At 38.8% G+C, this 13,291-nt stretch overlaps 1 protein-coding gene across 1 annotated transcript in view; it reads left to right on the top strand.

Moving 5' to 3' along the window:
- LOC129945191 (titin-like) overlaps positions 1–7,842 on the top strand; it is a 270,413-nt gene extending 262,571 nt beyond the window's left edge. Inside the window, 12 exon segments of the mRNA XM_056054849.1 lie at positions 395–436; positions 499–753; positions 900–1,865; positions 2,135–3,511; positions 3,579–3,869; positions 3,942–4,083; positions 4,227–5,242; positions 5,456–5,761; positions 6,006–6,110; positions 6,181–6,375; positions 6,556–6,858; positions 6,970–7,842. Of these exon segments, the coding sequence (XP_055910824.1) occupies positions 395–436; positions 499–753; positions 900–1,865; positions 2,135–3,511; positions 3,579–3,869; positions 3,942–4,083; positions 4,227–5,242; positions 5,456–5,761; positions 6,006–6,110; positions 6,181–6,375; positions 6,556–6,858; positions 6,970–7,154 (5,183 nt within the window). The 3' untranslated portion in view covers positions 7,155–7,842.
- Positions 7,843–13,291: the final 5,449 nt, after the last annotated feature.

Raw genomic sequence — 13,291 nt, 5'->3', positions numbered from 1 at the left:
CCTTTATTTTCTTCATTCGCACACATACACAATAAACTTATCTTTTAATTTCTTAATACTCATTGATGCTTCTAATTTTAATATTAGGGTTCAAATATAATGCTTATATGATAATAGAATACTGTAACTGCGAGGTAAAGTTGTAAATGTTCATAACTAATACGAAAAAAAAGTCACCATTTAGTTCAGTTCTAACAATACATGTTCTTAGTTCCATCACGCTCCTCTATCCCACTTCTGAAAGTTTGTAGGTCCTCACAAAAAAAATAGTAATAATCAAATAAAATATACAAACTTTCAGAAGTCAACTTTGAATGTCATATACCTCACTGTGTGTAAATCAATTGTTCCTTATTTCTGTTATTATCTAACTGTTATTTTTTTCAAATCCTAGAAGGAGCATCCTTGAACATTACGCGTGAAGCCCACATCGAAGGTAGTATTAATTCACTGCCATACACACTGAAAACTAACAGTGATATTTATTTTACTCTTTAGAAACCGATGGCGAAGAAAATGTCATGTACTCAATTTGCAATTATATCGCTGATAACGATGAAGCAATCAATTTGGTTGAAGGCGAGAAAGTATATGTTGTAGGACGTCACAGCTCTGAATGGTGGTTCATCCGAAAGAACCTAACTGCCGAAGAAGGCTGGGTACCTGCCCAGTACCTGATGGAGCCTGCAGCCTACACCCTTTATGTACAGAAGAAACTTCACGAGAAAATCGATAAACTGCCAGTATTTGAACGTAAGTCACATATGAATGCAAATGTCAAAGTAAAACTTGTCTAACGTTTTTGTGTATTTTATGTTTCGTCCATCGTTGTGTTTAACCACCATCTCACTCCAACATACACACGCACTTTTTTGTCATCTGTCAATGCAAACAAAAAGGACCCGGTCCCGACGAAAAGCCCATGGCACCACGTTTCATCGAAAAACTTCAACCAATCCACACGCCAGACGGATATACCGTACAATTTGAGGGTAAAGTTGAGGGAGTACCTCGCCCGCAAATTGCATGGTTCCGTCAAACGGCAGTCATTAAGCCATCGCAAGATTTCCAAATGTACTACGATGATGATAATGTAGCTACACTGATTATACGTGAAGTCTTCCCTGAGGACGCCGGCATGTTCACATGCGTAGCAAAGAATTCCGCTGGTTTTGCATCGACTACTACAGAATTGGTAGTCGAAACACCATTATCTGATCACGGATCCGATGCTACCGGAATGTCACGCAAGAGTATGTCTCGTGAGTCATCTCTCGCTGACATTCTCGAAGGTATACCACCAACTTTCTCACGAAAGCCACGTGCCCAATATGTGGACGAAGGTCAAAATGTGATTCTAGAATGCCGTTTGGTAGCCGTTCCCGAACCGGATATTGTGTGGACCTTTAATGGTGAAGAAGTTATCACCGAGAAGAATGTTAAAGTAGCCACCGAATCTGACATGCACATGTATTGCAGTATAATTCACATCACTAAAGTCAAAAAATCACAAGAAGGTGTTTATGAAGTGATTGCCACAAATCGGGAAGGTGAATCAAGGTTACCAATCGTGCTTAAAGTAAAAACCGATGAAAAAGAACCACCACAAATTTTGGAACCATTGCGAAATATGATCATTCGTGAAGGTGAAAGTGCAGTGCTTACAACACAAATTGTTGGCAACCCTCCACCAAAAATAACCTGGCAGAAGGATGGCAAACCTGTCAAGGCTAATACGAAGTCTGAAAAAGATACACATACTCTGACATTGATTTCGCCTAAACTGACAGAAAAGGGTGAATACACTGTTAAAGCAGTGAATCCGCTAGGAAGTGTTGAGACCACCGCATATTTGACAATCGAAGGTAGGTTGTGTTTATTGTTTACATCAAAGTGACGTTTTTTTCACAAGTGTTTCCCTTTATTATTGTTTGTATTTTGACTACTCTCAAGTAAAAGGAATATCAAAAGTTGTATGTTTATGACAGTATTAAGACTCTTTTAAAAAAGGTTTTCAAAGAAAAATGTTCTACGTAGATTTTTGATTGGAAAAGTATTGAAACTGTCATAAGGATATTTGACTTACGTTGGGCGCCATTTACATTCTTAAATCATTTGCTTTTTCTCTTCACAGAAGCAGCAAGCGGAAACGCAGAACCACCACTATTCGTGGAAAGATTCCAAGAACAATCAGTGCCCCAAAAAGGAACAATCAGTCTCACAGCAAAGGTTACGGGCAACCCCGTTCCCGAAGTTAGTTGGCTTTTCAATAACAATCCATTGGAACCATCACAACGTGTTCAACTGCGTTATGACGGTGAAATCATTGAGCTAACCATTACCAATGCCAATCCCGAAACTGACTCCGGTGATTATAAATGCATTGCCAGTAATCCAGTTGGTAATACATCACACGGAGCTCGTGTTATTGTCGAAGTTGACGAAGTCACATTCACCAAGAAACTTAAGAAGAACATAAGTATTGAAGAGACTCAGTCACTGACACTTGAATGTGAGACATCGCACGTTGTTTCCACAAAATGGTTCTTCAATAACAAGGAACTCAGTGGAATGGATCACAGAGTTGTGGTTGAAGATGGCAAAGTACATAAACTCTTCATCAAAACAACAAATCTCCGTGATGCTGGTAATTATGTGTGCAAAGTAAAGAATAAGGAAACACAATCCACAGTTGAGGTATTGCAACGCAAACCAGAATTTATGCGTCCACTTCAAGACTTCGAAGTCAAGGAGAAGGAAGATGCTTACTTTGAGGTTGAAATTTCATCGGAAGCTGCCGAAGTAACATGGACAAGGGAAGGCGAGAAAATAACACCTGAAAACAAGAAGTTCGAACTTATTAAAGAAGGAAAGATCCGCAAGTTGATCATCCGTGAATGTTCTATTCACGATGAGGGTGAATTTACATGTTCGCTTGAGGATCAAGAATGTACAGCCGAACTTATTGTCATTGAATTGCCGCCTCAAATCATCAAAAAGATGGACGACATTACCGTTACTAAAGGTGATTCGGCCACATTTGAAATTGAGCTAACAAAGGGTGATGCTTTAGTTAAATGGTTTAAGAATGGCAAGGAGCTACAATTATCCGAGCATGTCCAACTCAGTATCGATGGTAAACGTCAAATGCTGAAGATAAACAACTCTCAATTGGATGATGCTTCAGAATATTCATGCCAAGTTGGGGATCAAACTTCAAAGGCTAAATTAATTGTTGAAGAACCAATGGTGGAATTCACACTTAAACTGCCAGAGGTAACCTTGGCAACTAAGTCAACCGATGCTGAGTTTGTTTGTGAACTTTCACAACCAGATGTCGAAGTTACATGGTACAAGAAGGGCAAGAAAATAACTCCGAATAAGAAACATGACGTGTATGTGGAAGGCACTGTTCGTCGTTTGGTGATTCATGATGCCAATGAAGATGATGTTGGAGAAATTAGTTGCACAGCTATTAACGTAACGACTACTAGTAGACTGTGTGTTGAAGGTAAGTGCATATATTTATCTTCATTTATTTGTAGTGGTTACAAAATAAACGTTTCATATTTTAACAGAAATAAAAACTGCTCCAATCATCATTTCTGACAAGGAGCAAACAATCAAGGTAAAAGAGAACGATGACGTAACAATGACAATCAAATTCAGCGGCAAACCACAACCAGAGGCTACTTGGTCGACATCAAAGACTATTGTTAAGAAGAACAATAGAATAACACCAACAATTGATGAGGCTTCAGCTTCGCTAACAATTCGGAAAGTTGTTGAAGAAGATGAAGACCAATATACTGTCAAATTGGTTAATCCAGTTGGCGATGCAGAAGCTAGTATTAATTTGGTGATCATGAGTAAGATACTTTAGTTAAGTTGTTCAATCGACAAAGGTAATTTATGAATATTTGTTTTTGTTTAATTTTTAGGACCACCAAAAGCACCAGGCTCACCACAGCCTCTGGAAGTTATGCACGATTCTATTACACTCTACTGGAAGGCGCCAGAAGATGATGGCAAGTCGGAGATCTTTGAATACATCCTCGAATATCAGGATGTTAAGACACAAAAGTGAGTTTTTCTGGCATTAAATAAACAACAAAAAAAAGTCTCCAATAATTTTTACTAATTTTTAAAGCAGAATCCTTTACTTTTTTAATTGTTTTCATAAGAAAAAAAAACTAACATTATTTTATTTTATTTATGATTTAAAGATGGACTGAAATCAAAAAGATTAAGGACACCACTTACACACTGAGCAAACTACAAGTGGACTCGGAATACATATTCCGGGCCATAGCTGTAAACGAAGTTGGTCCCAGTCCGCCTTCACCACTTTCACCAACCATTCGTTTGGTTGCTGAGAAGAAAACCGAAAAGCCAACAGTGCAACAGCCACTTCAAGACATCACTAGTGAGCTCGACAAAGAAGTCACGTTGTCTTGCATCTTCGGTGGTATTCCAGAACCCAAAATAACATGGAAGAAGAATGGAAAAACTATCGAATCAACAAGCATTCGATATGAGAATCGTGTATCGAAGTACACAATCGAAAAGACAACAATTGAGACTGAGGCAACGTATACATGCGTGGCAGAGAATGAAGTCGGTTCAGTGGAAACTTCTTGCAAACTTATCATTCGTGAGAAGCCAACCATCGAAATTGATGAGAAATATATTGTACAGAAATTAAAGACAGACAGCACACTAACCATTCCAGCTAGAATCCGAGGCTATCCTCAACCCAAAATAACATGGTATAAGGAAACAACGGAAATAACAACAACTAAACGAACTATTATCGAAACTACCGAAACATCTTCAACTGTCACCATAAAAATGTTGACACGTGAAGACTCGGGACGTTATAAGATAACTGCTACTAATACTGCTGGTTCAACAAGTGTGGATGTTACTTTACAAGTAATCGATAAACCGAAACGTCCTAATTCCTTGGAAATCAAGGAAATGAAGAAGGATTCCATTAAACTGGAATGGACACCACCTATTGACGATGGTGGCCTGGAAGTTACAAAATACATTCTAGAGAAATGCGATATACAAAATAATGTTTGGATGAAGGTTGCTGAGATGGACAAAAGCATATGCTCTTATTCAGTGCAAAAACTTGCAATGAATAGCCAGTACATGTTTAGGGTCTATGCCAGCAATCCAATTGGTGTATCAGAGCCAACAGAAAGTGAAACTGTTACGATTGCCAAGAAAATGGGTAAGCCTTATATAATTAAGCTGTTCTTTAGGCTAAGGTTAGACTGTATTCCAAACTATAATTTGCTTTTTCTTGAAATTTCGAACACAGTCTTTTCTTAGTTCAATGATAGGCTCATCTCTGTTTTCTTCAAAGATCAAGATAGAAGACGTCTCCTCTATTTCCTTTTTTGTCTGTCATTTGGGTAACATTTTTTTTTGGAAACATTTTTAGACAAACCAACACCACCTAGGGAACCGCTGGATGTTTGCGGTATGACTGAAACTTCATTTACACTCTCTTGGGAAGCATCCGAATCGGATGGTGGAAGCAAAATCATTGAATACATTGTAGAAATCAAAGAAATTCACGAAACTGAATTTAGACTTCTGGGTAGTTCAAATGGAAATGTAACGAATATCTTCGTAAGCAATGTTGTCAAAGACAAGGCCTATAACTTTAGAATATTTGCCAAGAACGAAGTTGGCATTAGTGAAGCATTAGAGACTGAAGATAAGATTATTGTTGGCAGGAGAATAAGTGAGTACATTTTACAAGAATCAAGGATATTTCTAAAGCTTCTTTTTCTAACCAATTGCAATTTTTATTTGAAAAACAAAAAACACCTTTTGCTTATTGGCTACTAATTTGCTTTAAAGTTCGCCCATGGGAAAAAGTTGGTATGTATTAAAATTGCTCCGCTTGCATAAGCTTCGTTTATTGCCAAAACTTTTACATTGATTTTAAACCGATATTTGATATTAATATTTTTTAAATGTAACAGCACCTCCATCGCCACCGCAAAACCTTAGGGCGCCAGATGTAACTAGCAGAAGCGTTACTTTGGATTGGGAAGTACCAATCAGCAATGGCGGATCTGAAATCACTGGTAGGATTTTCACTATCAATCTTCTTTTTAAAATAAGATCTAATTTATTAATTTGTTCTTGACTATCAAGGTTATGTAATTGAAAAACGTTCATCAACATCTACAAAATGGACAAAGGTTGTAACATTGGATGCCCATTGTCTCCAATATACAATTGAAAATTTGAAGGAAAAATGCGAATATACATTCAGAGTATTTTCTGAAAATTCAGTGGGTCTTAGTATTCCAGTAACCACCGATAGCATTTCACTTAAAACACACGCAAGTACGTAATTTAAAAAATGTCTTTTTCTGAGGGCCATTTGTGCGACTAAAAATTCAATTCTTCCATCAAGAGGTTTACAATCTTAAACGGTCGATCAATTATTTGTTCGTACAATTAGCCCTTAGACATGGAGTCAATGAAAATTATTATTAATTAAATAATCTTAAATTTAACAAACAGCTGTTCCATCACCACCAACTGGTCCATTGGAGGCAAGAGTTATTGCAGCCAATGCACATATCTTCGAATGGGGTATTCCCGAGTCAGATGGAGGTGCGCCTCTGCTTGGATATAATATTGCCATTCGTGATTTACGCAAGACTATGTGGATTGAAGTTGGACGTGTACCACCAGATCTACAAAGATTCCAAATCAGGGATCTGCAAGAAAATCATGAGTATATGATTCGTATTTTTGCAAGGAATGAAATTGGTTTAAGTGAACCATTAGAGTCTGAAGAGCCATACAAGGTCATAACAACGGGTAAGTTTGAATCGAAAATAAGGGTTAGATCAATAATAAACTGACGTGACATAGATTATTGTTTATAAACTCAAAACACTTAAATTCAACGGTTCTCTTTTATCCCACCAGGTCACGAAATGTTGCCCGATGAACCACGAACTGAAATGACTGGTATGAGTACGGATAATACTTCATCCTGGTTACGTGATCATAACATGGATGCAGACATTCACTCGTATGCCCGTGCGAAATTGCTACGTAAGGATGAATACTTCTTCCGAATATTTTGCAATGCCGGCAAGCTGTTCAAATAGAAATAATGCGAAGCAGCTAGAGTCTAACTCATATTAATTATTTAGTTCTAAGCTAATTATAATTTATTAAATTAAGTAATTTATCATTTATATAATAATTTTAATTTATCAGTCGTTTATATATCAAATGAAAAACAATAGTTGTCATTTTTAAACATACAAAAGGATCTTAATGGCATTTCAATAATTTATAATAATACAAAAGTGCGAGCGAAGATATAATAAAAAAATAAACAAAAATATTAAAATGTCAGTTAAAAATCCCTTAAAATGTTTAAGAGTGATCGCAACTATAACGATTTCTCTTTTAAACAAAAACAATTTTTTTTTAATTCTTTTTGTAAACTGTGATAAATTTTACTAAAAGAGAATTCTAAATTGTAAAATCGATAATGTAAGAGTGACAGGTGTATTAAAGGCCTGGAGATTTGTTAAATTTTGACAAATTTTAAAGTAATATTATTTTTCTTTTTGGGAGACAAACAAAAATATAGGTGCGATCGAATTTTGTTTATATTGTAAATTTTTCTTAACAACATCAAGAATTAATTGAAGAAAAGAAATATTATTTATAATTTGGCAACTTTTAATGAGATCTTTGTGAAATCTTACACTATCGAAACGAAACCCCGATTTGTATAACAAAAACATGACCAAATAAAAGATCAAATAAATAAATAAAATGTTAGCTTTTGAGTTTTTATTTTAAATTTTTCAGTACTTAAGAAAATTTCTGAAACAGAGAGAGAAGAATGGGGGCTTTTTGTGAATGACATTTTCTACAATTTTTTCATCGAAGAAATTAGGAATCGTTAATTATATATCTTGTTTTGACACAAAATTATTTCTAAGAAATATAGGGTCCGCCATCTAACGTTTTTTTTTCAACTAGTGCTTATTTCGTGAATGGTAACACTTAGCTCATGTCTGATTTGACAAATAACTAGTTTTATCTTTCCGCTGAACGAATATGGTTGCGTATACGAGGTGTGTTTAAAAAGTACCCGGAATTTTTCAATTTAGCGGGTCTGGAGAGTCCGAAGGTCGAAATTTGTTTTGTATTGTGTTGGTATACACGTCCCTAAAGTATGATGCAATTTTCAGCTATATTCACTGATTACTTTGTCTGTGGTAGAGCTCGGCGATTTTTGCTTGTTTAAAAAATATGTGACCAAAAAAATTATCGCATGAACAACGCTCTTACTTACTTAAGGTGGCGCTACAGTCCGGGGCGGACCTGGGCCTCAACCAACAAGCAGCTCCAGCCAGCTCGGTCCCTAGCTAGCTGTCTCCAGTTTCGCACGCCAAGTTGGTTGAGGTCCTTGAGATTCGAAGACCTCCTGGGCTGGAGCGTTGATGTCCATCCGCTCTACATTACCTAGCCATCTAATCCGTTGGACTTTAATTCTGCTGACTAGGTCAGTGTCGCTGTACAGCCCGTACAGTTCGTCGTTATATCTTCTCCTCCATTCTCCATTTATGCGTACGGGACCAAAAATCACCCGAAGAATTTTTCGCTCGAAGCACCCTAAGACGCTCTCATCTTTCTTTGACAGGGTCCAGGCCTCAGCGCCATAAATGAGAACCGGGATGATGAGTGTCTTATAGATGGTGATTTTACATGCTCGAGAGAGGACTTTACTTCTCAATTGCCTTCTAAGTCCAAAGAAGCAGCGATTTGCAAGAGTTATTCTTCGTTTGATTTCAGCGCTGGTGTCGTTGTCTGCATTAATAGCGGTGCCTAGGTAGATAAAGTCCTTAACTACCGCAAAGTCCATGGTGACGTTTTGTCCAAGACGTCGTCGTTCAGTATCCTTTTTTGATGACAGCATATACTTGGTCTTGCCCTCATTGACCACTAAACCCATCTTCTTCGCTTCCGTCGCAATGCTCAAAAACGCTCCACTGACATCACGCTTTGATCTTCCAATTATGTCAATATCATCTGCGTATCCGAGTAATTGGATGGATCTTTGGAAGATTGTGCCTCTAGTGTTGACGGTTGAGTTTTGCACAATTCTTTCCAGAACGATGTTGAAGAAGTCGCATGACAGTGCATCGCCTTGTCTAAAACCTTTTTTGACATCAAATGCATCGGTAAGATCTTTTCCGACCTTGATAGAGCAGCGTGCATTCTCCATCGTCATTCTGCACAAACGGATAAGTTTGACAGGGATGCCAAAACTAGACATTGCTCGGTATAGCTCTTCCCTATAGATGCTGTCATACGCGGCTTTAAAATCGATAAAGAGATGGTGGGTATCGATTTGAAGCTCCTGGGTTTTGTCCAAGATCTGCCGTAGTGTGAATATTTGGTCGATAGTGGACTTTCCTGGTCTGAAGCCACACTGATAAGGACCAATCAGGTTGTTGACGGATGGCTTCAGACGTTCACATAATACGGCAGAGAGGATCTTATACGCAATGTTAAGGAGACTGATGCCTCTGTAGTTGCTGAGATTCCACTCATCGGGCATGCTTTCTTCCGACCATATTTTGCAGATGAGTTGGTGCATGCTCCGTACCAAGTCATCGCCTGCTGCTTTGAATAGTTCGGCAGCGATGCCGTCAGCTCCAGCAGCTTTGTTTGACTTAAGTTTAGATATAGCTATCTTCACTTCGTCAAGGTTGGGTAGGCGGAATTGTTGATCTGCGTCGCTGAGGTTGAGTGGTTCTATCTTCCTTACAGCGGAATTCGGTTCGTCATCGCCGTTATATAATTTGGAGAAGTGATCTTTCCTTATTCTCAGCATCGACTGCGGTTCTACTACGATGTTCCCCAGATCGTCTTTACAGGCTTCGGTTCGTGGCTGGTACCCTCGGGAGGTTTTTTTGCTTTTGGTAAAATTTACGAACCTCATTCCTGTTGTGACAATCCCTCTATCTCCTCGATCGTGCGCTTCTCATGCTCTCCTTTTTTTCCATCTAAGAAACCGGTGTTCCTCTCTCCTCTTCTGCTCGTAGAGCTCGCGAGCAGCTCTAGTCCTTTTGTGCAGCGCCGTTTTGTATGCCTCTTGTTTCGCTGCGTGCGCTTGCCGGCATTCGTCGTCAAACCAGGGGTTTCGCTGTGGTGGCCGTGTGAAATATAGCACTTCAGAGTTGGCATCTCTGATGGCTGCAAGGCAATGTTGCCACTGGTTTTCAATGCTTAATGCAAGAAGCATAGGACTCCTTAAGAGGTTATTAGAGACTCGATCGGAAAAGGACATGGCAGTCTCTTGCGATTGTAGCCGTCTAACGTCGAATCTTCTCACAGTACTTCCTTGTTTTGGCTTGGATCGGGATATCCGTAGCCGTACCTTGGCTACAACGAGGTAGTGGTCCGAGTCAATGTTGGCCTCTCGGAATGTTCGGATATCCTGGATGAACATCGATCAGGAGCTGTTAAATGACGTCAACGACGATGCAAGTTTGCTTGAAAGGGTCAGAACTTGTGATGGAACATGGGTGTAAGGTTGTGATATCGAAACCAAAGCACAATCGTCCACCTGGAAGCATCAAACGTCACCAACGAAAAAAGCACGTCAAGTTTGATCAAATGTGTAGGTTTTGCTTACTTTTTTCTTCGATTATTATGGCATAATCAGGAGATCTTATCACAAGTTCGTACGGTTAATAAGCAGTATTACCATGAAGTTATGCGACGTTTGCATTAAGCAATCCGAAACGAACGTTCATATTTATAGAAAAACAATTCATAGCTTTTGCACCACGATAACGCACCTGCCCACTCGTCGTTACTTGTTCGTAATTTGTTGGCCAAAAACAATACCGTAGTCATGCCCCAACCTCTATATTCACTAGACATGGCTCCGTGTGACTTTTTCTTCCTGTTTCCAAAGTTGGAGGCACCCATAGGTTAGGTTAGGTTATAGTGGCTGTCCAAGATGGAAACGGACACACTTAGGCCAGTTTAATGGCCCATTGTGATACCACATGAATCTTGAGGCTTCCTCCTAAGCTCAATGCAACCAGCTTGAGTCCCTTACGAAACGTGAGAGGCTGATTACCCTGATATGATTTAGATCGTTTAGATCGTTAAAGAAGAATTCTCCTAGGTAATTTTTGCGTTTTCGAGCTAGAGCAGGGCATGTGCAGAGAAGATGAAGAACCGTTTCCTCCTCTTCCTCGTCCATACAGCTTCTGCAAAAGTCATTTTAGAATACGCCTAGTCTCGTGGCGTGCTTTCCTATTAGACAGTGTCCGGTTATGACACCTATTGTCGAGCTTATATGCGATCTGCTTAGAGAGAGCAAGCACCTTGAACGTTTTATATCCAGTGTTGGCCAGATGTTTTTTGTGGCTTGACACGTGGAGGTGTTGTTCCACCTGGTGCCTGCCCTCCTCGCAGCGTCTTGCATTAGCAACAGTTTACAAGTAGCGATTGGTATGCAAGTAGTTGCCAAACGTGGTAGGATGGGCTGTTCTGTACCGTTCCTGGCGAGTTAATCTGCCTTAATGGCCCGGCACCCAGCAAAGGTGAATATTAAACTGTTGGGCCATCTCCATTAGAGATGATCGACAGTTATGGACTGTTATAGAGTCCAGAGATTTGATAGCGGCCTGGCTGTCAGAGAAAATACGGATATCAGATGTTGATATCACGTTTTCTTTGAGCCAAGACAAGACTTCCTTAATCGCCAAAAGTTCTGCCTGGAACACGCTACAATGATTGGGAAGACGGAATGAGAGACTTAATTTCAGTCGTTCAGAGTACACACCTCCACCAACCCCTTCTTTGGTTTTTGAGCCATCTGTGAAAAAATGGATTGACTCATTCTCCAAGAATGTCCTATCCTCCCAAAAAGATCTGGTAGGTATAGAAATCTTTAGGCACCCATGAAATGGCGGTATTTTTCTTCGATCGAAGAAATATAGGCCGTATCGCTGAGAATGCTCAAGGACATATCATAAAGTGAATATCAAGAGTGCTTCGAAGATTGGAAAAAACCCTGGCATAAGTGTGTTATATCTGGGGGGTACTACTTTAAAGGGGATCGCATTGATGTTAACGAGTAAATAAAAAAATTCCGGGTACTTTTTGAACACACCTCGTATTCTTGAACAAAGCTGGGAACAACGTTTAGAGAATATGCCGATTTTGCTAAAAAAAATCATCTTTTCAGATGAATCTCATTCTGATCTTGGTGGTTATGTAAACAAGCAAAATTGTCGCATTTGGGGCACACAAAACCCGCACGCATACATTGAAAAGCCGATACATCCAAAACGAGTCACTAATTGGTGCGGATTTTGGTGCAGATGCATAATTTGGGCCTTTTTTCTTCGAAAATGAGCAAGGAGTGACCGTTATAGTGAATGGCTATCGTTATCGGGCCATGTTGAACGAATTTTTGTTCACAAAAGGAGGAGGATGATATTGTCAATATTTGGTTCCAACAGGACGGCCGGCGCTACGTGCCACACAGCCGAAGCTACACTCGATGTTCTTATAAAATTTAAAAAAAAAGTTATTTGGCGGACCCTATATTAGGAAAATTTATGCACGATAACTTTAAATTTTAACAGAGAATATTAATAACGGCATATTATTTTAGTTCGCCTTTTGGCTACAAAAATTAAATGATATTACGAGAAACGTTATTTCAGATTTTTTCATTATCTTGAATTATTGTCTATCTAACTCGTAGTAGAGCATATTTAACTCGATAATAATGGTGGGATTTAACCCTTCGTGTCACATATGAATAGAGACAAGCTTTTTTCGTTTTTTATTTGCCGATATTTCTTAAACCCTTAAGTTTTTTTGGTGTACACACGAATGCACTACACCACCGGTAAATATCAGTTGCTGAATTTTGACAACAATCACAACTAAAAGACAACTCAACTGGCTTACATAATAGACCCAACACACTTAAAAAGCCAACCATTTTTAAGTTGACTACTGGTTGACTTGTGACAGTCAACTAGTTGTAATCGGTAATACCGATTGCCGGATTGCAATTGTTTTTAGTTGTCTTACATTATATGCCCAGAAATTGTTATATTCTACTTGACAAGTGTTGATATCCACGTTTAATGCATAACATTGATGTCAACTGACAGCAATTAACAAAATAAATTTCCTAAACTAAAACTGCAAAAGTGGCTTAAATGGTATATAGAGCACTATT

The sequence above is a fragment of the Eupeodes corollae genome, chromosome 2, assembly GCF_945859685.1.
Source record: "Eupeodes corollae chromosome 2, idEupCoro1.1, whole genome shotgun sequence".
Taxonomy (NCBI): domain Eukaryota; kingdom Metazoa; phylum Arthropoda; class Insecta; order Diptera; family Syrphidae; genus Eupeodes; species Eupeodes corollae.
The sequence above is the reverse complement of the archived record's forward strand: the minus strand, read 5'-3'. Positions and strand labels throughout refer to the sequence as shown.